This window comes from Lepidochelys olivacea, assembly GCF_965140295.1.
Source record: "Lepidochelys olivacea isolate rLepOli2 genome assembly, chromosome: 14".
NCBI lineage: Eukaryota > Metazoa > Chordata > Testudines > Cheloniidae > Lepidochelys > Lepidochelys olivacea.
Genome location: NC_140424.1, coordinates 16,909,810 through 16,934,267, shown reverse-complemented (window position 1 = coordinate 16,934,267; position 24,458 = coordinate 16,909,810). Strand labels below are relative to the sequence as shown.

At 47.4% G+C, this 24,458-nt stretch overlaps 1 protein-coding gene across 3 annotated transcripts; it reads left to right on the top strand.

Moving 5' to 3' along the window:
* The first annotated feature begins 8,777 nt into the window (after positions 1–8,777).
* On the top strand, positions 8,778–24,225 carry ST6GALNAC1 (ST6 N-acetylgalactosaminide alpha-2,6-sialyltransferase 1). 3 transcript variants are annotated; one of them, XM_084648410.1, is made up of 8 exons: positions 8,778–9,347; positions 14,723–14,891; positions 15,669–15,840; positions 16,473–16,608; positions 18,225–18,322; positions 19,345–19,434; positions 21,914–22,013; positions 23,046–24,225. In XM_084648410.1, exons 1-8 carry the CDS (start codon positions 8,835–8,837, stop codon positions 23,214–23,216), a joined length of 1,449 nt encoding a protein of 482 aa, XP_084504536.1. In that variant the 5' UTR covers positions 8,778–8,834; the 3' UTR covers positions 23,217–24,225. The 3 variants fall into 3 exon arrangements, with proteins under 3 accessions (XP_084504536.1, XP_084504535.1, XP_084504537.1); XM_084648409.1 differs by having other exon boundaries at positions 8,779–9,347; positions 18,225–18,328; positions 23,046–24,224; XM_084648411.1 differs by lacking the exon at positions 8,778–9,347 and adding an exon at positions 12,786–12,890 and having other exon boundaries at positions 18,225–18,328; positions 23,046–24,223.
* Positions 24,226–24,458: the final 233 nt, after the last annotated feature.

The window sequence follows — 24,458 nt, the reverse complement described above, 5'->3', positions numbered from 1 at the left end:
AGGCTGGGAGGTGGGAATGTTAAATGCCTGTGCACTGCATGGCAGGGAATCAATGGAATAAAGATCTGCTTGTCAGTGCTATTCCAAGGCTCTTTGTGTTAGACCTTTACATGGTTAGGAGTTGTCATAAATATAAAGGGAAGGGTAAACCCCTTTGAAATCCCTCCTGGCCAGGGGAAAGCTCCTCTCACCTGTAAAGGGTTAAGAAGCTAAAGGTAACCTCGCTGGCACCTGACCAAAATGACCAATGAGGAGACAAGATACTTTCAAAAGCTGGGAGGAGGGAGAGAAACAAAGGGTCTGTGTCTGTCTGTATGCTGGTTTCTGCCAGGGATAGACCAGGAATGGAGCCTTAGAACTTTTAGTAAGTAATCTAGCTAGGTATGTGTTAGATTATGATTTCTTTAAATGGCTGAGAAAAGAATTGTGCTGAATAGAATAACTATTTCTGTCTGTGTATCTTTTTTGTAACTTAAGGTTTTGCCTAGAGGGGTTCTCTATGTTTTGGAATCTAATTACCCTGTAAGATATCTACCATCCTGATTTTACAGGGGGGATTTCTTTATTTCTATTTACTTCTATTTTTTATTAAAAGTCTTTTTGTAAAAAACTGAATGCTTTTTCATTGTTCTCAGATCCAAGGGTTTGGGTCTGTGGTCACCTATGCAAATTGGTGAGGCTTTTTATCCAACATTTCCCAGGGAAGGGGGGGTGCAAGTGTTGGGAGGATTGTTCATTGTTCTTAAGATCCAAGGGTCTGGGTCTGTAGTCACCTAGGCAAATTGGTGAGGCTTTTTACCAAACCTTGTCCAGGAAGTGGGGTGCAAGGTTTTGGGAAGTATTTTGGGGGGAAGGATGTGTCCAAACAGCTCTTCCCCAGTAACCAGTATTAGTTTGGTGGTGGTAGCGGCCAGTCCAAGGACAACGGGTGGAATATTTTGTACCTTGGGGAAGTTTTGACCTAAGCTGGTAAAGATAAGCTTAGGAGGTTTTTCATGCAGGTCCCCACATCTGTACCCTAGAGTTCAGAGTGGGGGAGGAACCTTGACAGGAGTATTATGATAACACAACAAGCTTTCATGCTGATTCTAGTTTTCTAGAGGTACTATGCACTTGGAACTCAGAGTGGAGTCAATGGAGCTGAGGGATGGGTAACAGCCCTCTGGATCAATCCCATTTTGAGCAATTTTTATAGGCAAAGAGTTACTACTGTGTAAATGGAGAGCTGTGACTAGGTTGACTTGTGCATGAGTTTGAAAGGAGCAATGTGTGACACTACACCCCATCTGCTTCATGGAAATATTGTTAGAACATGATTATAGCCTAAGATCTATTTATGCAAGATGGGTCTTGTGAGATATCATTAGAAAGGTCCGTGACACAATGGACCTGATTTTCTATTTCCTTGCAGCTGCTAGGGTCATTAACACCAGTGCAAATACACAAGATTCTCTGGCCAAGACATTGAAAGGACTGTGCAAGCCAAGTGCAACAAGTGAGAGTTGCAAACTCTGGTAATTCCTGTTTATAACAGCAAAGCATCTTGTTTGCATATGAAAATTGGGTGGCTGCATGCCCAAATGAGTAAAAGTGTGGGAAATTACCTGATCTGGGCACACAAAAATGGGAGGAGAAGGGGATTGCACAGCTCAATAATTACACAGAGTTTTTGTCATTTTAGTGTCTTAGAAAAGTGTTGGAGATGCCTTGATAAAGCATGGCGGTGCAGTGTTGTTCTCCTAAAGTTTGTGAGATATGTTAGGCGCGCCACATATTCGGCAGTACAGCCATGAAACCTGGATTAACTGCAGTGTTGCGCCAGGGAGGGCCGCTTGTTAAAATGCCCCTGTGAAAATGTAAACAGCTTTGGAATGATTTCCTTAACTCGGGAGGAGTTCACCACTCCCCCTTTCCAAACTGCTAAATCACCCCTGCCAGAGATGATAGTTCTCCATGTGGCTCAACAGTCCAAAGAGCAGATGGTTTTATCTTTGGAAGATAATGGCCCCAGCCCATTGTATCAAGTCTCAGATACTCCTCCTCCATTTTGAATTCACAGGGTGAATACTGTTGTCTTAGCTACACATCCATATATCCTTCAGGACCAGGATACAACCACTCCCAGGAAGAGGCAGTTGTAACCAGCTTGCTGACTTTGCTTTTTGGCCATTGCTAGGAGGAAGTATTTTTGTTATAATGGTAAAACAAATCCCTTCCCCCAGCCCCTCACCCTCTAAACTGTTGCTATCACTGGGGCCCGACAGGGAGAAATTCTTTCAGTCTTTCTACCTTGGCATGTTTGCACAGGGGACCCACCAAAATCTGACACTTCACAACACAAATGTGCCAAGCTGGATCCGGCCATTCAGGGACCTGGACTTTCATGGCTTTAACATGCCCAACGGGGTGATTTATGGGAGTGCTAGCACCATCTAGACCTTTTCACTTCTGCCGTAGGCCACCCAGATTCGAATCCAGCCGTGGCCTAACTCAGTTGTGATCACAAGCTGTTGTTCAGCGGCGGCCTCTATGAAATGGAGAGGTGGACGTTCAACACAATCCCCAGTGGGACAGAAGCCCGTCGCTCAAACCCCAGTCCCACAGCTGGACCTACTGAATTAGCAGTCTGACTGGTAGGCCCAGCGGGGGAGGCTGGGGGAAGCTTGCATTGCCACCACTGAAACTGTGCCTGCTCTCGAGAGGAAGAGAAAGTTTCCACCTCCAGGCCTGTTAATGTGGCACTTTACCCAAGTACTAAATTCACTTTAACAATCAAATTTCTGATGCCTTATAAGGGATTTAACTTTGGACTTGCTTATGAGTCATTTTGGATCATGTTTAAAACTATGGCCTGGGTTATAAAGAGGTCAGACCTATGGCCTTGGCATCTATGTATCTAGTGATTGAGCTTTGGGGGGCAAGGATGGTCTCTTACTATGTGTCTGTTTAGTGTTTGGCACAACAGGGGCCTGATCGTGGTTGGCTCTTCCAAGCACTAGTGTAATAATATAGACATCACTAGAACTGACCAAACCCACAGCTAGGTGCTGTTCTGAAAAATAGTCTCTTAAGTGTAGCTATGGTTAACCTCGTCATTCACACGAGCTTTTATTTGCTCCTGTTTTTGCCTGAAACAGATTGAAAGGGGGTATTTATTTTACATCAACCATCAAGAAACATTGGCAAAGCAAGTTTGAACAATAGGTGTTTGCCCACGGACCGGCCAAGCCCACAGAATCCTCACAAGGCTGCTACAGTGTTGGCATGGAAAAAACAAAAACCAAAAAACCAACACCCAGCCTTCTGTTCTGGCAGAGAAAGCTCAGCATGCAGAATTTATTACCATCCCTGCATGCTGGGACAGGGGGTGTGCACCTACCGGCCAGGGATATCTAAGGAGTCACACGGCCTGCTTGTTCATTGTGCAGTACACCTGTAGCAGGGAAGGGGAACAGCTCCAGTCCTGCCTAAAGCGAGGCCATGCGATCTCTCCGGAGGAGATTTGTGAAGGTGCCCCGGTTGATCTTCTGGCCCATTTTTGTGACAGTCTTTCTGTTCCTCGTTGTCTCTTTTAGCTCCTTCTTCGGCTTTTCAGAAAAATGTCTTCACAGGTAAGAGATCCAGCTCCTTCTAAGACAAACTATCCAGGTAGTGTACTCTCTCCAATCTCTCTAGCTCTAAGTGTGAAATCTTTTATATACTGACAGGTTTCAGAGTAGCAGCCATGTTAGTCTGTATTCACAAAAAGAAAAGGAGTACTTGTGACACCTTAGAGACTAACAAATTTATTAGAGCATAAGCTTTCGTGAGCTACAGCTCTTGCATCCGATGAAGTGAGCTGTAGCTCACAAAAGCTTATGCTCTAATAAATTTGTTAGTCTCTAAGGTGCCACAAGTACTCCTTTTCTTTTATATACTTATGTGTGTGTGTGTACACACCCAAAACCTTGTGCTAGAAAGCAAGATCTGAGTAATATCGGTACAAGAAAGATGGTACATTATGTATATCATCATGTCTTTTGACTATAGATATCTAAATATTAAATTAAAACATTATTTATATAAAAAATACTGCAGATATTCCATTAATACAATTGTTATTTATGCATAAAATATATTTAATGTTTTCTAAAACCTCTAATTCAGGACTTGTCTAATCTAGGGAAATTTGCATCAAAGCAAACCCTTAATGCAAAGGGAATCAATATACAGGAAGTGCAAATTTCCTTAATCTAAACAAGCACGCAGACTTCATTTCAAGGGCTAAAGTACCATCCAAGCCAACTCTGCCACTCTCCAAATTCAGTTCTTTTCGGGAGCCAGGGAAAGAACCCTGCCTCTGTGCAGAATGAGATGCAAAGAGCCCCTTTAGGTTTGGGGCAGCTGAATCATAACATTTGCTCTGCAAACTGATTTGATTTGGAGTTTGAGCCAAAATTATACTGGTAATCTCTCAAACAAGCAAACAAACAAAGGAAAGTATGATTCAGAATCAAGGCACTCATATAATGCAAATAATGATATTATAGAAAGTAACCCAGCAGTACAGTTGTAGGATCCTTCCCAAAGGAACTGTTCCATGCAGCTTAACCCACAAAGATCTGTCCTCACTGTGGAAGTGAAGAGGTATTGGGTTAAGTTCAATGACTGGGGCTAGGAAGTTTGTTCAGTATAACCTAAGGTGTGAATTTAAACTGACCTCATTATAACCCTCCATGTGGACACTCTTATTCCAGAGTAAGTATGGCTTTGTTTGGTTTACCTTAAAACCCATAAGCAAGATAAACTAAACCAAAAAAAACCACTTTTATTTCTTTTCTTTAGATTTCAGATGATAAAAAGACTCCTGTCCAAGGGCTCAAGCTGCCAAATATAATCTTAGCAGCATTAAAATAATCATCCCAACAGGAAATCAACCCCACAGTCACCGCCTGAAACTCCTTTCCACCCCTGCATCCCTATGGGATGCAAACCCTCAGCCCTCTCCAACTCTCCTATCAAACAGATGGTTTATGTTGGAACAACTGTATCCTCATGGAAGTTATACTGGTAAAATTATATTGATTTCAGTTCACACCTTAGTTTATACCAAAAAACTTTCCTATGTGGACAAGGCTTGTCTGTCACTTTCGAAAGCATGCAGACAACAGTGGATTTTCTAAAGAAAAACTTAAACATTTTGGCTGGGCATCACCCCAGCCTCCATTACTGCAGGTGGAAATAATGGCACTTACAGCTGTATCCATTTAAAGACCTAATTACCTGGTTGTATCTGTAAATCAGGCAGTGGGGCTTCCAAATGGATGTAATTATGCTCACACTGTATTGGAGGCTATTTCTGAAAATGTAGGCATTTAATACCATGTATTTCAAACCTTTAAAAAATGTAACCCCTCTAAAATTCCTGGGGACTTGCTGATGTGTCCCTTTGCCTGTTGCATGTCAAATGACGTGTGTATGAAGCCATTGGATTGACGAGCCAAAAGACAGAAGCATTCTGCACTAGTATCTGACATACGACCCAGGTAGTTATTACCTGTATACAGTAAAGCCTCATGGAACAATGTTTCCTTAAAACCAATATATCTTTAAAAGCAAATGTCAGTGTATAGTTTGCAAATCCCATGTCCGCACCAGTGCAGAGATCAATGGATCAGTGCTCTGCACAGATGTTGTGGAGTCCCCCTGCATAGCCTCTCCATGACATGACACCCCATGTGAACCGTGGAACTACCATGGTAACTTAGCTTTCTGAGCCTTGTAGTCCTGCATTGTGGGGGCCAGGATTAGCCCCATTTTAATCTTCCATTTCAGGAGCTCAAAGCACTTTGCAAACACGTTGCAAAAATCTCGGATGGTCAAAAAACAGAAAGTAATTTTTGTTTCATTTGTTGGTTTTCCTGTTTACTTTTCATTTGTCCAAAAAAAAAAATGTTTTGGCTTTTTAAGGGTTTTTAAGGATCTCGAGGGAGGAGGGGGTTTTAGAGAACGTGTGTGGGGGGAGAACCCTCACTTTTTTTTCCACTTAAAAGGGGTGGGGAATAAAAATGTGTGAGAAAGTAACACTGTTAACTGTGAGGGAATCTTCCAAAAATAAAAACGAAAACTGTTATGCATTTTTAAAAACCCACAAATTTTCATTTTGATCATTTTTCTTCAAAAACCACAAAAGGACCCCTGACTTCAAGTGGTTTCCATCATCAACAGGGTTTCCAGTTTGGTTCAATGCCACTCAGCACCCCCACAGTCCAAATTGTTCCAGAGCCCCTGACCACTGCCCTAATGCAAACTTGATGTGGGTTGTGCCAAGGTGACCTTGTTAGAGTCCATCTCTGCCTTCCTCCCAGGATGCCAGCCATGTGCCCTGTTGCAGGGTACTGTAATGTGCGGTATATGTAGCTAACTGCTATGGGGTTTTTTTATTGCATGCTGCAGTTCCAGTGTGTGCTGGTAAATGACAGATGAGCACACCATGCACTCTGGCTGCCTTCCTGCAGGAGGGTGCAGTAGGCAAGCGCCTCTGCACGGTGGGTAGCTACAAGAGGCGTTACACCTCTGAGGCGCATTGGGCTTCCCCCAGGAAGTCAGTGGAGCTTTGCCAATTCACATGAGCTGAAAACGTGGCCTGCTATCTTTACATCCATCCGCTCAGCTGCCTCGATGCCGCTAAGTCCGTAGGACTTCAGGCCATTCATTGGCCAGCATCAGGAACTGCGGGTCTTCTTAGACTCTAGATGCCAGTAAGTTCCAACCTGCTTCCCAGGGACCTGCTAACAGTGGCTAGGGCAAAAGCTGAACCCTGCCAGAGGACTCCAGGCCTGGAACTTGACTGACAGAATGCTGGAGGTCCTGGCTGGTCCACAGGTTCTACATAAACCCAGCACAGGAACAGGAAGTTGTCCATGCAGCTGAGAGTCACCCTATTCTGGATTGGGTGCCTCCCGCTCCTGCTCCCGTGGCTTGGCTTCCTGGCATTCCAGCGTGGCTTGACTCCTGGTGTCTGACTTGTGGTTCCGATCTCAGTTTGCCTCCTGCCTCTGACCCAGCCTGACTCTGGTTACCGATTCATGGTTCTGATCTCAACTTTGTCTCCTGCTTCTGATATCCCAGTATCCTGACATGACCAACTGTTGACTCCTGTCTCATGACTGTGGACCCTGGCTCTGACCACTAGGTCTGGCTGTCCATGAGCCGGCTGTGACAGTCAACCTGGAGTGAAACTGAAACTGCAGGAAGAGGCAGACCCATGCTGTGGAGCCAGCAGCCTGAAGCCCATTTGTGTGAAAGATGAAGCTTTGTGACTTTGAAGCTGCTTTGCCCCATTGCTTGCAGGTGGCTGGAGATCCCTTGTATGACAAGCCCATCCAGCTGCTGCTACTCCCTGCCCTGGGCTGGCACAGCATTTATAGTACACATGCAAGACGGGTTTTCACTTGTAATCCCCAAAGGGCAGGATTTGGTGCTGTGTCTTCATCCCCTTTTGTTGTTTTCCTTCTGCCTTGCTGCTATTGCCCACTAACATTCCATTGAGCTCACTGGGAGGCTGGGATGTACCTGGTCACATTGGGACTGATTGCTAGAGCCCTGCAAATCGGGGGCTATCCGCATCCGTGTACCTTGTTTGCGGATCGCATGCGAATATACATTTTGGCTCTACTGATGATTCTCTTTAAAACGAGCATTTATCTGTGCTCTGCACCAGCTCAGTAGAGGTCCCTAGTCACTGCCAGTCTGCAAGGAAGGAGCAGTCCCTGTTCTCTGAATCAGACTGCTGTGCATTCCATACTTCGGAAATGCAGACTGCATAGAAAGTGACGTTTAGACTACAGGAACAAATCTCACCTCATTCTGAGCTTACCTTACTCGAATCACTTCCTTGTGTCCCTGATTTTGGCTCTGGGTCACACATGGAGCTTCATCCTACCATGTCTTAAGCACCTCCCCTCCTATTGACTTCAGTATGAGTAGGGGACATCCAGCGTTGCAGAATTGGGCCATAGTGTCCCCCACATTTGCACCTTGTTCGGTCAAGCGGTGTGTAGCTAGTATCCCTGCAGCCCGCACAGAAGTCTTTCTAGACATCAGACGACCTCTTCCCAACATTGTGCTTGTTCTTCTAAGTATTGAAAAGCTGCAGTACCTGCAGTATAGTGAGCAATCTAGTCCGTGGATGCCAAATCTGGACCAGGAGTCAGACCCATTCTGGCCGGGAATTGTGAGGTGCATCAGCATTACTCAGCGAGAATGCAAGCTGGAGAGCAAGTGGGCTACAGGTATAGTGTTTGTCCAGTATCCTGAATAAAGGTTTTGCTCTGCTTACTACACCATAGTCCTGTCTCTTTCATGTGGGATGTGTCAGTGTCCTAGGATGATTGTCATGGATTGTGCCTAGCTGCAAATAGGTTCCTCCCTTCCTCTACATTGATTTCCAGCTACGGTCATTAATATTTCAAAAACCACCTGTGTAATAGTCTGAATTACGTATGATTGATTTCACAGGCGGAGGGGGGCAAATCACATGATTTCATGTCTGGTGGGTCCAAGATGCTGAATAACCATTTTATGGCTAAATCACAAACAAGATCAAGTTCAGGCAGGTGTCCTTTGAGCAAAGCATAATGACAATTCCCTGCAGAAACTCAATGAAGGTTATAAAAGTGGAGCCCTAGAGAGGGCAATTGCTGTACTCACTAGTGTCATAAAATGCTTGGAGGGTAAGATAGCCATTAATGTGGTGGAGGGGATAGAGGGGGCTTCATTCGACTGGTATAGTGGTATATTTGCCTTTTTTTATTACATTTAGGCCACTAATTTATTTGCAACATGCCAAAGAAATGCCAGAAAGGGACATCCAACAGAGCAAGCTCCACACTGTGCCCGCTGAAGGGGATTCCTCGAGCCAGCTAAATGTGATACTGGGCACAGACAGCAATAGGCTGGAGCAAGATATGGTTAAGAGAATGGCGTCAGATAAAGGAGAGGCCACGGAGGAGCAAGCAGAGGATAAGAATGTAATATCAGCATCCAATAAGATGCAAACTCAGGATAAGAGTGCCCCACCAGCACCCAAGGGGAAGGAAGCCAATGCAAAGACCATAGCCCAAGACCAAGCAAAACCAAAAAAGGCCCCTGTGTCAACTAAGCCCGGTGCGCTGAGACCCACTACAAAAGGCAAGGTTCATCCCAGCATCCCGATGCAGAACGTAGCCCCTCCCACAATGCAGAATGTCACGACTCAGGCTCCTACAGTGGCAGAAAAGAGAAGGCTGAGGATTGCCGATTTCAAGTCCGAGCCTCGGTGGGATTTTGAGGACCGCTATATCTTGGACAGTTCAGCCCCACAGTCGGTAAGCGATTACTATGTGTTCTGGCCACGTATACAGCTGGATGGTCTCCTATAAATCTACCTCCTTGTTAGCCTCCACATTAGTTTTTCCAAGTCACCTATTTTCATGGATTTCTTGATTAGCCTCTGGCATGGACAGGTAGCTACATGCAGAGGAGCTGCCCCGAGCTCAAATGAAGGAGGCATGTGTGGATTGTAAGGCAGGACGGAATTTGGCCTTTCATTCAAAACAATGAAGTTTAATATATAACTTTTGAGATATATATATCACCTTAACACATCTTGCCCAGCCCAACCCTGGGATTAGCCTCTGACACAGGCCAATTGTATATATTTAGGAGGGGCAGTCCTTATTTTGCTGCAAAAAAAAAAAAAGAGAGAGAAAGAAATCCTTCCCCCCCCCCATCCCTCTTCTATCCCACCAGAAATAAATCCCTCTGCCCCAGCGTACTGCCTGGTGGATCCCTGTTTTCCCACTCCGGCTGTGGCTGGGAGCCCCGGGGCCTTTAAATCACCCCCGGAGCTCCCAGCTGCAGAGGCGGCTGGGAGTCCTGAGGCTCAGGGGAGATTTAAAGGGCCCGGAGCTCTGCTGCTGTGGTGGTGGCGGCTGGAGCCCTGGGCCCTTTAAATCCTCCCTGCAGCGGCAGGAGCCCCGGGTCCTTTAAATTGCTGCCCAAGCCCGGCTGCCGGAGCCCCGGGGTAGCGGTGGCAGGGCTAGGGTGGTGCTTTACAGGGCCCGGGGCTCCGGCCACTGCAGGGAGCCCTGGGCCCTTTAAATCGCCAGCCTGAGGAAGCCGGTCCGGTCCGGCACACCATACTGGACCATACCAGCTTACTTTCACCTCTGGATGAGGGAAACAAAAGGTTACACATAAAACAAAATCATAGAGACAAAACTTAACAGGCTAACCTCCTGTCTAAAGAAGTCTTATCTCACCCAAAGTCTACTGCAATGTTTCCAACCAAATCTGGTTGTGATCACATTTTCATGAATGTAAATGCACTGCCCATTTACTTTCTAGGTGCAGGATGCTGGGGTGTCTTTTTTGTTCCCCAAATATAGTCCAGCAAACCTTTGAAGCATATCTCCATATAAGGTTCTCTTCCCCCACTGTGTTTTCCTTTCTGAAATTCTTATAGTCTTTCAGCATAGACAGGGGATGGGAGACCCACTGTGAATGAGACAGTACTTAATTTACTTTTCAACAGCGAACTCAGTGAATCAACATCCCTTATCTAACAAAAAGCCTGCTTGTCAGCTCCGCCTTGATCCAGACTTTAAAACATATTTTCAGTACATGTACATAACTCCAACAGTATCTGTACATACATGTCACAATGATATGAATGACCAGTAAGAACTCCCATGACATTCTTCGGGGAACCAGAATGAACATACCAGAATCAGGATCCTGTAACCCGCCTTGCCAGTTGTTATTAAGGGGTTCTTGGATCACAAATGGATCCCCAAATGAAAGTATTAACTTTGTCCCCATAGAAATCACGGTGCCCACTGCTCCAATGCAGCCCCCTCTGGGGTGGAGAGCAGCGGCTGGCAGACCAGCACAAAGTGACACTGGGTAGCAGGTTATGACAGGAAGTTAAGGACACTTTATTCATCTAAAACTACACAAAATTTCACTAGGCAGAACTTAATTGCTCACGTTAGATTTTGGCCAGCACAGGGGGGATGACATCCCCAGAGTCTTTTACAAAAAGTGTCAGGGGATCTTTAATGAACACATGTCGGGACCTCAAATTTTAGATTTCAAGTGGGTTCTAGCCCACGAAAGCTTATGCCCAAATAAATTTGTTAGTCTCTGAGGTGCCACAAGGACTGCTCGTCATTTTTACCCAAAATATGATCCATCACTCAGCCCCTAAGGATGTATAGATTCCGATAGTGAGTCTCAGGGGAGAAGCAGTGCTTGTTACTGACTCACCATCTCCTGCACATCTTGCTTCACTGGGTTTTCCCCTAGAAATCATCCACCCACCTATTATGCCACGCTGGCCCTGTGTGAATTTAGGAGCTGTGACAAGCTCTAAACCTAGAGCAGTGTAATGAAGCTGCCGGCAGAGAAGGAAAGACCTGAGTCGCTAGAGGCCAAACTGCTAGAGGTTAAACAACACTTTGCTGTTGATACAGTATTTGTATGAATGGCAGCAGGCCTATAGGAACATCCTGCACCGTTCTCTTCGCTGCACTCATAAAAACCGAGCAAATAGAATTAGGTGTGTCCTCGTTAGCACAAGAGAGGAGACTGGCAGCGCTTGCCCACACAGCGCAGAGTTTCCTCTGTTGGCGAAGCAGCGTCAAGTGGGGCTTTGCCCTCCGTCCTTCCTGCTTTGCCATTGCTGGGCTCAGAGGGTTGCGGATGCCTTCCAGGCCTCTGCCAGACCATTAGTCTTCATTTGCAGCTTTCAAAGCTATTCAGGAAATGCACCTGCGCACAGAGGCGGCTAGTAGCTGGAACCTGCTGGAACCCACACACCTTCTGCTTGTGGTGTTGTCTCATCTAGTGGCACCGAGACCATTTAAAGAGAGAGATCACATGAGTCAGCTCTACAGCCTTAGCTAAGAGTGAGTTAGCTTTTAGCTTATGCGGTAGAGGCTCATGCACTAAGCTCCCAAGGCCCCACGTTCGATCCCGCCGCCGACTGGGGTCTGTCGGTATTACACTGGCACACACCGTGGTTGTCCCCATTGCCTTCAGTATTCACCAGGCTGGAGTCTGATCTCAGTGGAAGGCAGTGGAGTTTCTCAGAATGTACAGCTGAAATCAATGGGAGCTGTGGGTGCTTAGCACCACTGAAAGTCCAGCTCATACTGGTTCAATGTCTCTGTTTCCCCACCTGTAACATGACTTAATACTCATCTAACTCAAGAAGAAGGAGGCTCTGGTGATTATAGCCATTAAATGCGGGTATCGCTCAGGAGCCCTGGGTTCTATGCCTAGCTTTGCCACAGACTTTCAGTGTGACCTTGGGCAAGTCACTTCACCTCTCTTTCTCATCTGTAAAATGGGGATAATAATTCTTCCTTTCTCCCACTCTTGGCTATCTTGACTAGTTAGATTGTAAGCTCTTTGGGGTCAGCGGTTGCCTGATTGTGTGTTAGTGGCACTGATCTCTAGGTGCTACCTTAATACAAATAACAATAACTCACATTAGTGGAGTGAGGCCATAGTGCTAGTGAAATTATCTGAGGAGCCTTGGACAGTAGATGCTGTCAGCGTGCAGAACCAGGGATGAAAAGCTCACAGACACAGAACTCTCCAGGCAGCCACCCAATCCAGTTTTTTCCCTATGTTCATGTGATGGTTGAGTAACAGACTCACATTCTGTGTGGAGGGGCCACAAAAGGGGACGTGTAACTCCAGCCAACCCATGGATTAGACTGAACACATCTCCCTTGTGGTTTGTTGACCTACCACTGGGTGGCAGAGGTGGGAGTCTCATGGATCCGAAGGCGACTGGCTGTGAGCGTCTGTGGCCCCTCCATGAGCTTTCCAAAGAATGCCTGCAGCGTTCACAGTCAAGGGTATGTCGCAATGATTTCCCTGCGTATCTGAAAAGTGCTGATGAGCATGAATGCAGGGGAGGCTTGAGCAGCTGCCCTACAAGCATTAAGGTGCCTTTAACTAGCGCACTGCCTTGTGCAGAGTTTAGTTAATCTTCCAGTCAATGCTATAGCCTCAGAACTCAACCCACTGTGTACTGCAGTAATCCTTGACTAGGCTGTAAAGCTTCAGGGATGTGAAGCTGCACACGGAAGCTTGGGGCTTAAAGCCAACTTGCTGCAGGAAGTAACTAGATTTTGGGAAGTTTCTTCCTGCCAATCAGCACTCACTTTGCTGAGCTGCCCAAAGTGCAGCCTGAAGGGGTGATGTGGCTTGTGAGATTTGCTACAATGCTGGCCTAAGGCAGCCTCCTAAGCCCAGGGCCCTAACTTGCTGGAAAGGAGGAATTGAGCTGGGTGTAGGCGGGATCAAACCAGGGAACCGCTGAAGCTTAGGGTTACCATATTTGAACATTCAAAAATGAAGACACTCCCCCCAGCCCCACCCTAACGCCACTCCTTCCCCGCCCCCATTCCAACCCCTTCCCTAAAGTCCCCACTCCAACTCCGCCCCCTCCCTGCCCATTGGACCCCTTCCCCAAATCCCTGCCCCGGCCCCACCTCCTCCCCTGAGTGCACTGCGTTCCCCCTCCACCCTCCCAGCCATGCGAAACAGCTGTTTCGCAGTGCAAGCGCTGGGAGCGAGGGGGGAAAAGCGGGCACTCTCTCAAGTGATCAACATTCACTTTCTTTCTTGAATGATCAACTCTTCTTTGGGGAAAAATAATAATGGCAAAATCCTGGACGTTTTTAGATATTTAAAAATTCCTCCCGGATGGCAATTTAAGAACCAAAAAGCTGGACATGTCTGGGAAAATACAGCCGTATGGTAACCCTACTGAAGCTAAATGCATGAGCCTCTACTGCATGAGCTAAAAGCCACGTGGCCCTTAGCTAAGGCTGTAGAGCAGACTCATTAATCTGTAAGTGGTCTCGGTGCCACTAGAGGGGACCCAACACCACACTCAGGAGGTGTGTGGGTTACATAAGGAAGGGCTGGCCTGCAAGTTGCATGAGATGCAACTTCTGAAAGAGCAGTGCTGCAAACAGCCATATAGTCAGCTTGTGCTCAAGATCAGCCAGGCCACAGCTGCTCTTTGCCTGTAACGGTAGGGGAGGATTGAACTGATCAGGTGCAGGGTTCTGTTGTCACTGCACGCAAACAGGTGACTCCTGGTCATTGCAAGTAGAAGCACACTGAAGGGAGTGATGCTTTTATCTTCAGTTTTTAAAACGGGTTAATTCAGAGCTGACAGCTGCCTGCACTGTGGGAAGAGATGCAGAAAGCAGGGAGGCATGTAACCCAGTGGAAGCAGCTGTAAAGGGATGTGCACCACCGTGACTGACTGGGAGGCTGAAGTGGGGAGTGGCTCCAAGGAAAGGAGGTGTGGTTAGGGCCTGGGCAGATATGCACATTGAGAGCTCGTGCAAGGGGATGTCCAGCTGTGCATGGCATGAGCTCTGTGTCGAGGAGCATAAGGCCATGGAGGCCTCATTCAGGGCAGGGGGCAGCAAGCCCATTCAGCAAGACCTGGTCAGCCACTGCATCATAAAACCATAATGGCATTTTTCCGAGACAAGCACAAGTGCCCCTGGGTGGATGGGTATTCTAGCTCACCCTGCGTCTGGAAGACTTTGGCTCTTAGCTGCTGCAGCATGAAGACCCTAGTTCAGTCCCTGATGTGGCGGCCAAGATGGTGGCCATCATGTAACCCTAGTCTGCTTCCTTGCAACCCTGTCTTCTGTGCTTCCAGCGCTGCCCCGATGCCGTGAGGGCCAAAGCCACCAAGTCTGCCTGGCTGAGGGACCTTTTCCTGCCCAACATCACGCTCTTCATAGACAGGAGACACTTCAATCACAGCGAGTGGGAACGTCTGGAGCATTTCAAACCACCGTTCGGCTTTATGGAGATGAATTACTCATGTGAGTCCGGCAGGGGGATGCTGGGCTGGGCTGGGCCTGCTCCCTCCCTGATGCTCACAAGGTGCCCTCTCCCCACTTGAAGTGCAGGGTCAGAACTTCCGAGCTGGGACACACCCTCTTTGGGCAAACACTGGTTCCTCCTGCTGGGACAGGGAGGTGTCTTCCACTTCTTTGTCAGTTCCTGGAGCAGGCTAGTCCCCTCCATCAGCTCCCAATTTTGTGCTGATTCTGAGGCATGGGCCCTAATTCACCACTGCATTACGCCCATATAACCCCACTGAAGTCATGGCATTTCACTGAAGTCAAACAAGAGCAATGCAGTGGTGAATCGGGCCCATGGTTTCTTTTCATTGCAAAGACTATGGTGTTTTTTTTTGATGGCTCCTTTAGTTGAGGGACTCTTGAAGTAAATAGTGTATTTAGTATCCAAGAAGGTATGGGCAAGTATACCAATAGGCAAGGCAGCAGCAGCCATGCTAGTTAGGATAACAGTTAGGTGAGCTGTCAGCCCTCATGCTCCAGGCCATAAACTGATTGCCAGTTGGGGTCAGGAAGGAATTTCCCTCCATGGTGTATTGTTGCCTTCCAAAGATGTGGAGGTGTTGCCTCTGGAGCATCCCATGTGGCCGCTGTTAGAAACAGGATAACAAGCTAGACAGCCCACAGGCTGGTTCACATATGGCACTTTCTCTGTGATCCCTTCCCAGCCTGAGAGCTCTCCCAAAATGCCCCATTCACTCATCCTCCTTGATGGAAAACCACCTGTCTGTGTTCCAGTGGTGAAGGAGGTCATAATGATGCTGCCACCCAACCCCTACCAGCAGGTCCTCTTGGCCAACAACACCAGGCAGAGGTCGACCTGTATCAGCTGTGCCGTGGTGGGGAACGGTGGGATATTAAACAACTCTAGAATGGGCCAGGAGATCGACTCCCATGACTACGTGTTCCGGTAAGAGATGCAGCTTCCTGTTACTTTCCTTTCTCCATCATGCACTTTTCTTTATCCCCCCACTTCCTTCTACACCCGTCTACTGCCTTTATAGAGATGATCCTACAAAAAAACTCCAGAGCCATGTTTTAACCATGTTTCCAAATCATTGCTACTGGCCTGCAAAGTCCAAGGCTAAATAACCTTTGTGCTCAACCTTATTCAAACCTCCCTGGTCTGTAGTTCAGACTGGAAATCTCATAGGGACGGGCTTTATTATGCTATTCCCAGGTCGTCTTATTTCTGGCTGGGACAAAAAAGTATAGCTGTGGCTGTGGTATTGTGTCACTTCCAGTGCCACACTGGGACCCACAAGTGCAGAGATTGCAAGTGAAAATGGGGGTGGGAGTCCAAAACAAAGTGCGAACAGCATGTTTCTGAGCCTCAGGGAAGGTTCCATCTGGATTCATTTCCCGCTGTGGCTGTCCACCCCAGAGTGCGAGGTGGTTCCTAGATGGCTCAGGTTCAACGGTAGTTTTGGCTCAAGGTTATTTTGGCCAAACCAGTTCCCCCAGTCCTGCTGTGAATGCCAGCCCAGTGATTCAACCAATACCCTGCTGACTTTGCAATTCTGTTTGATTTTTCTGGTCCAGGGTGAGTGGGGCCGTGATCAAAGGTTACGAAAAAGACGTGGGAACAAAAACGTCCTTCTATGGATTCACAGCCTTCTCCTTGGTGGCCTCTGTTGTGACGCTGGGGAGCAAATTCAGCAAGATCCCAATGGGAAAAGTAAGTCAGGCACGTGACGTGTGTACACGTGCCCTTGGCAAGGTGCTGCTTTGCCTGTGGCCTGCGTTTCTGATCCTGACCCATGTGAAGGGCAACAGGGCAGAGGTAGCATCTGAGGTCACAGCAGAGTTAGCCCAGGTCTGGACGCCTGGGTCTGGGAACCCGAGTTAGCCCAGTCAAGTGTCCACACTGGCAAGGGACACTTGAGTCATTCCAAGTAGCTATGGCCAAACTGGTGCTGCACTAGCCCAACTTAGGTGTGAGGGTACAGATCTACAAAGGTATTTAGGGCCCTAACTCCCACTGAGTGAGGCACCTTGGAGGAGCTGGGCTTAGGAGTGCTGGGGGGGTAGCCCAGGGTTCTGAGCACTGCACTAAGCTGTGTCGCTCTAGTTGTTTTGCAGTGTGCTGTGGAAATGCTCTGAGCCAGCCAACACAGTAAAGCAAAGCACCCCTGGCTTGCTACGCTCCTCACTTCCATGGCCTCTGTCCCGGCCGGTAGCACGGCATGGATCCAACTCAAGACCGTGACCTGTTCCAGCTGTTGGCATTAATGCAACTCCATTCTGCCCTATATCACTCCAAGGTAGAGGCTTTTGGCCTGCAGCCACCTTGTGCTGTGATTTTTGTCAGCTCCCTGAGCTGAGCGGAGATGGGTTGGGTCAATACTTGGATGGCAAGTCTTCATGGAACGCTCAAGTGCTGTAGAGAAGCTATGTTGGATCGCTCTTCCGTCTGAGTCAGCCATGACCTGGCATGGTGGTAGGATGCCATGCGATACTGGATGTGCCTCTTTGGGAGGAGACATCATACTGAGGCCCTGACCATCTGTGGTCATTAAACATCTATTTACATTTATTTTGGCAAGAGCTAGGCACTAATCCCAGTGTCATGCCCGGATTATGTTTCATCTACTTATCCACCCACCTGCAATTTCAGTTTGAAATAGTGTTCTTCACTTCCTATTCTAAAGCATTGGCAGTGTTGTTCTAGGCTGCTAAACAGCTACTGTAATTAATCCCAGAGGTGGATGATGTGATCTGTGTTCATAGCTGATCACTGTATAGCGGTTTGGGCACCTTCGAGATGAAATATGCCATACAGGTGTGAGATCACATTACTGAATTTTGCTCCGATGTCTGGGTTACTGGGGGAAATCCAGTGGAAGCTGTGGGGTGGAAGTTGGCCTTGGATCACTTTTCAGTTCAATCGAATCTAATTTTTTCTAACTGACTTGAGAGGTTGTCAGTCTGGGGGTTGGGAACAGACATCGGGGTCATGACTGGAGCTGAGTGAACAATTGATTTTTCAGTTCTCTGGCCAAACTGAAAAATCTCCCCAAAAACTAGTTTCAGGTCGACCTGAAACAATTTTTGTTCATTTTCTCTTGGGGTGGTTTTTACTGTTTTTTGTTTGTTTGTTCTTTATAATAAATCTAGCTACATTTCTAAATGAAACATTGTTTTAAAATGTTTCCAGGGGATATAATTAGCAACAGGTGACCTTGGCTCTGTGCCCAAGAATCATAGCGAATCCGGGCTCTTGTTTGCTATTAATTGTTAATGCTCATCTCCTTCTCATGTCAGCCACTAACTCTTCCTTGGTGGGTTTTCTAGGAGATCAAGTACCTTCACTTCCTGGAGGGCACGAGGGATTTTGAGTGGCTGAAGGCTCTCCTGCTGAACAAGAACGTCAGGAAGGGATTTTTGGATGAGTATGGGTAAAACAGGCTGCCATATACCCTGTCCTTGAATAGTGAAGCTTGCTGCAGCCTCACCTCCCTTTGTGCAGAGCTGCATGAAAAATTCCCCTTGTAATTTCATTTGGAGAAGTCAGACTTCCCATCTGCTCCTTTGTGCATTGCTGCAGGAACGGCCGTCACATGCTGCCCCTGAAGTGGCTGCATGTCAGTGATGGGTGTCTGAATGCTGCAGCCTGTACATCAGTAGCTTGTAAAAGACTTTGTGATTCTCCTGAATGAAATGTGCTGTTTAGAGCTGCGTGAAGTTTTTCAACTGAAACTTTTTTCCAGCAAACAAACTGCAGATTTGGGTCAACCAAAATATTTCCCAAGTTTGTGCAGATTTGGGCAAATTGTTTTGGTTGAGGAAAAACCAAAAAAGGAAAAATCTGAAAACGTGGAAACATTTATTTCATGTTTTTTGACATTTTCAAAATGAAACGTTTTGACTTTTTGATTTGAATTCACCTTTAACCATATTCATTTATTTATTTTAACTTAAAGGGGGAAAATCTCTCAACATCAACATGAACCATTTCCTTCTGGGTCAATCTACACATTTTATTCAACCCCAAACTAGTATTTTTATAAATTTTTTGATGCACTGAAAATTCTAAAACAAATTCAGTTTCAGTTTGACACTATCTGAATTTTTTCTTTGAGCTTTTCAGAGCTGCCGGTGACATGAAAAACCCATTATGGGCACATCTTTATTGTTGTTATTTTTTCCTTTATCCCCCATTGAGGGATCAGGGCCCCATTGTTTTAATTCCTGTACACACATGCCATGAAAAGATGGCCCCTGCCCCAAATTGCTTATATTATAAAGCTACAAGAAGGTGAAGATTTTGCGCTGTTCTGGGAAATGCTCCAGAATAAGTTAGCATAATTTCTGTCTGTTTCATCTCTTAGCAGCTTGCATGATGGGGCCTGATTATTTTCACAAAGTGAAATGTGTGGTTAGAGCACTCACCTATTTCCATTCCCTTCCCTAGGCCCAGACCACGGGACAGATTCAGTAAGGATTTCAATCTGGACAATTATCTGGTCATTCACCCTGATTTCCTCAGATACACGAAAAACAGGTCAGTAGCAGGGGGTTATTTGCCATGGCGAGTGCCATTTGTCAGACTGTCTCTGAAAGGCTGCTTGCTGGGTTCTGTCTTCTTCATTCTTTCATCCCCACCCTCTGCCTCACAATCCCAATCATATAGCGGGTGAAATTGACTCCCATACAGAGAGCAAACACAAGTAATACTTAAGCAGAACTTCAGTGTCGTCTAGCCCTCATGCTGGCCCTCTACCAAGGAGTGGATTTCACCCATAAGAAGCTGAGAGGCGGAGAGGGAATGATTACAGGGCAGTTTGCTTTTCAACATACAAGAGAAAAGAGTATTGAATTTGGCCCATCAGAACAAATTAATGCCCTGATCCTGCCAATGGATCAGTGTAGGTGGAACCCCTGCATCCATGCAGAGTTCCTCTGAAGTCAAATTGCAGGATCAGGGCCAAATTGTCTGGTGTCCTGCTTTTGACAGAGGCCAGTGCTAGATATTTCAATAGAAACCATAAACCCCCTAAAATGAACTTTCTTCCTGACCCCTCCAGCATTCTATGTCCTGAAGGATGAGGATGGATAATTTTTTATTACTACGCTAACTAGTGTGATTGCCACTGCTATTCTTTTATAATTGTCTAATCTTTTTTAGAAACCTACAAAGTGATTTGCCGTGGTAACGTCCACACGTAGCAGGTTCCATGTGTAGGAAAAACTACTTCCTTTGCCCCCCCCTTCAAAACATGTTGCCTTTCAATTCCTTTGAGTGCCCACCTGTGCTTAGATCCTGGGAAGGCAAACTGCAGCCCAAATGGACCATCCTTTATTTTACAGACATCAGCCATAGCTCCTCTGACTCTGCTCCTTTCCAAGCTAAAGAGTTCTAGAACTTTATTGCTTCCTATCTCGTGTCTCTGATCAATGCATCATTACACAAAACACACAGGGCCCCCAACAGCTTTCATTCCCCTTCTCTGAGCCTCTTCTACAACTGCTCTTTACGTCCTACAAGTGGATAGGATCATGGGATACCTGACCAGTGCAATGCCCCGTAAATGCTATCCAGGAGACTCCCTATGTGTCTGTGTGCATCATACCGTCATGGATGAGATCAACTTTAGACACCAGCCCCACAAAGCCAGTATTTCTGATGGATGGGGCACCATTGTTGCAGCCATGTGTGGCAGTCCCATGTTGTTTTCAGAGGTGGTACTTCCTGATGAGACTCCATGCATCATGGAGCTATTCATTCACCCAATCTTCAGGACAAACACCCCACCCCTCTGTGCGGGGAAAGGACGGTAAGTCCTGTTAGGCACCTGGGGGAGTAATTCTGAGCTCTATAGAAGCACATAGTGAGCCCAGAGTCAGGATGAGTCAAGGCTTGTTGGAGTGCACAGTGGCAAATTAATCACAGGGCCCATGCTCAGGGGCACTGGTCAACTGGGGGCCCCCAGAAAAAATCCACTGCCCAGAACTTGGGCGGCCAGGCAGGTGGGGAAGCCCCCATGTCCTGACCCTGCTCCCCAGCAGAAGCCACGGGATGCAGGAAGACCCAGCACACCCCACTCCGACCCCATCCCTGGTAGCAGGTGTGGGACAGCAGGGGAAGACCCAGTACCCGCACACCCCACCCCCGAGTTTGTCCCTGGCAGAAGCAACAGGGCGGCAGGGGAAACTCCCATGCCCGACCCACACTCCAGCAGAAGCGCCAGGCAGGTGGGGCAGGAGAAGCCACAGTGCCCCAACCCTGGTCCCGCCGCAGAAGCACGGGGAGTGGAGGGGGAAGCCCCAGCATCCGGATCCTTGCTGCGGCCCTGATGTGGCACAGGGACAGAGCTTCTCTGGTCTTGGGGCCACGTGATGGGGAGGGCAAAAAGGAGTAAACGGGTTGGGGGCCACAGTGGGGGGGGCAGAATCCGGGGGACCCTGGGTGGGTCAGGGATGGGGCCCAGGGGAAGAGGCACAAAAGGGTGGGGGTCATGGGGGGGACTGTAGGTGGAAGGGGTGGGGAGAGGGCCACCCACTTACTCTGCCTCAGGGCCCCAGGAAACCGTAATCTGCCTCTGGGAGTGCAGCATCTCAGAGGGGTGGAGGTGCATGTGGGTGAGAGAGACCCCCCAACTTTCCAGCTGTCTGGCCTGATTTTGTGGTTGGACCAAATCAGTGCTTAATTTGTAATGAAAGAGGTCCTGGGGCTCAAGCAATTTTTGTACTTTCATAACTGAAGCGGCAAGCCCAGAGGTGCCGGGGCTATGAACTGCCAAGCCTAGATGTGCCAAGGCTCAGCCCTGGCAAGCCCTGGCACAAATTAAGCACTGGACCAAACCTGAATCAAAGGTTGGCTGACCCTTATCTCAATGTTGAAATGCTCAACATACTGTGGGTAGCACTGGCCTTCAGAATGTGTGCATCATGAATCAGACACAGGGGGAGGGACAGGCTGCCTCCCCAATCAAGCCATCACACCTGGAGACCATGCTCCTCCTTCTTATGTCCTGCTGCAGGTTTCTGAGATCCGAAAGTCTGGATAAGTCCTACTGGGCACTATACAGACCCACCACAGGGGCCTTCTTACTGCTGACTGCCCTCCATCTCTGTGACCGGGTAAGGACTCCAGAGGGCTACTGATCCCCACCACACTGCCTGGGATGGGCAAAAGGCAGTGTCCCGGAGTCCCTAGCCGGTGAGAGGGAGCTTGTATGGTGGATTGAGCATGGGGCTGGTAGCCAGGAACTCCATTCGAATCCAGCTCTGCCACCGAATTCTTCTCTGGGCTTGGGTTAGTCATTTAGGGCCTGATTTTCAAAAGCACTGAGCACCTGCAGCTCCTGTGGGCTTCCTTTGGGGTTGTGAGTGCTCAGCACTAAGGAAAATCAGGGGCCCTTAACTTTGCCATTTCTCCATCTGAAAAATGTATTATAAGCTTCATAAACAACGAGAGTTTGGACCCTGTGAAAACTGAGTGAGGAACTCACAATGGGGCCTAATCATAAAAATGTATGGGATAGGTGCTTCTTGCAAAACAGACCTGTCTGTCAAACCTAGGATTTTACTCCTTGAAGATTTAAGTCTCCTGATTATATTGTCTCAGGAAGATCATATTCCTGAAAGACCCATGGGAAAGGCACTCAGCCTCTGGGTATGCTCAAGGACGGGGGAAGGAATGGGATGAAGGGGCATGGTACGAGTCATGCATCAGCACCTGGGTTGGCCAGTTAAGGAACTACATTGCAGACTGACCTGGTGGCAGACAGTCTAAGTGTCCCAGTGACTTGGGGACAAGACAAATGGCAAAAACACCCCTATGGGTTAAGAAGACCTGACCTGATCCTCCTCTTGTGCGGCTGGGAGCGTAACTCCCCTGACTTCCAAGGCATTGGTGTGAGAGCAGAAGGACAATCTTTGGAGTGAAAGTTCCTAGCTTGGTCTGGCTGGAACCCTACATACAACAATCTGGGAGGCAAACTGCCCCTTGCCTCAGCTGCAGGGACCCCACACTTACCTCTCCATTTGGAAGCAGCTCCCCTCTCTGATAGCCATGCCCTCCAAGCTCTGTTTCCCCCACCCCTCCAGCCCCGGACTTCCACATTTCTGAAGCCCTCTAACCCTTCTTCTGGACTCTTCTGGCTTTTCCAGGTGAGCGCCTATGGCTTCATCACAGATGGCTACCAGAAGTATTCGGATCACTATTATGACAAGGAGCGGAAACGTCTGATCTTCTACACCAATCATGACTTCGATCTGGAGCGAAGGGTGTGGAAAAAACTCCACGATGCAAATGTCATGAAACTCTACCAGCGATCCTGACCTGGGGCCAAAGGGACATTGGTTGGAGAGTTTGACCCTCTCTGGCAAAAGGGTCATATGGGAAAGAAACTTGAAAGGCAGGGGTGCGTCCTGACTTCAAGTCATATTCTACTTCTTTTCATGAAGTTATGTTAATTCTTTGGCACGGAAATCTTCTGTCTCAGGGCGTTGCTTCCAGTAATATGCACCCCATGCACCTCGGCAACAGGCCAGGAAAGAAGCACTAAGCAAACAGCAAGGACCTTCCCAACTCAGACCACACATGTAGCCGGTGCAGGGCTGATTGTTACTGTAGGGGCTACAAAAGCCATTGTCAGTTCTTTGGTTTGCAGCGCTGTCATTGGGAGAGAGGATTCCAAGTTGGAGGGATCTTGAATGTTTCCATCTAGAAGTCTTTTGCTAGCAGCAGACATATCTATGGAGTTCGGAACTGGCATTCAGCTGGGTTTCTTGGGAGAGGTGCAGCAGTCATTGGGGACAGGGAGTCTGCTTGGACTGCTGTGGTGAGCCCCAATTGCATGGTGCATCAGGAGTCCCATTTAACACCCCTGCTTGAGCCCACAGAATAACCATTGCCCTGCTCCCCACTCTTCTGCTGCAGCTCATGTGTCCCCATCCATCCCTCTGAGTAATTGGTGGGAGATTGTTTTGGGGAGGGGGATTTGTTCCTGAGCTCAGCCCAAGTCGGTCCAGCCCTGATTGTCCCACTCTGGTTTAGCTCTTTTTTGCCTGTGTGCAATTAGACTGCTCCCATCGAAATGGGGCTAGTTTTTTTCCAGGCGGTTACCAATATGGTCTAATGGTTAGTGCTTGGGAATTTGGCACCAGGACTCCAGGGTTCAATTCCTGATTCTGCCTTGTGATCTTGAGAAAGTCACATATCCTTTCTTTGCCTTGGTTTATAGTCAGTAAAATGGGTATAAAAAGGTTTTCTTTCTTAAGGGACTTGTGACTAGGGCTGCATCAATAACTGGCTTTTTGGTTTCCTGGCCGAAAATTGTTTTGGTTTGACCTGAAACAAAAATATTTTTTTCAGCAAACTGAAAAAAGTGAAAAAAAAACATTTTATTTCAGGTTGAAAAAATGTTCCCATCAACCCAGCAATAAATATTGTGTTTCATTTTTGAGTTTAACCTTTAAAAACATGAAGTAAAATTCTAAATGAAAAGTTGTTTTGAACTGAAAAAATCTGTTTCTGTTTTGGGGGATTTTTTTGTTTGTTTTTGCTTTTTTAGACCAAAA

Excerpts from the sequence above, each read along its gene's own strand:
- ST6GALNAC1 (XM_084648409.1), top strand. The coding sequence starts at position 8,835 with ATGCCAGAAAGGGACATCCAACAGAGCAAGCTCCACACTGTGCCCGCT. Across the intron at positions 18,329-19,344 it reads GGATTTTTGGATGAGTATGG|GCCCAGACCACGGGACAGAT; the intron begins GTAAAACAGGCT and ends TCCCTTCCCTAG. Across the intron at positions 19,435-21,913 it reads CTCAGATACACGAAAAACAG|GTTTCTGAGATCCGAAAGTC; the intron begins GTCAGTAGCAGG and ends GTCCTGCTGCAG.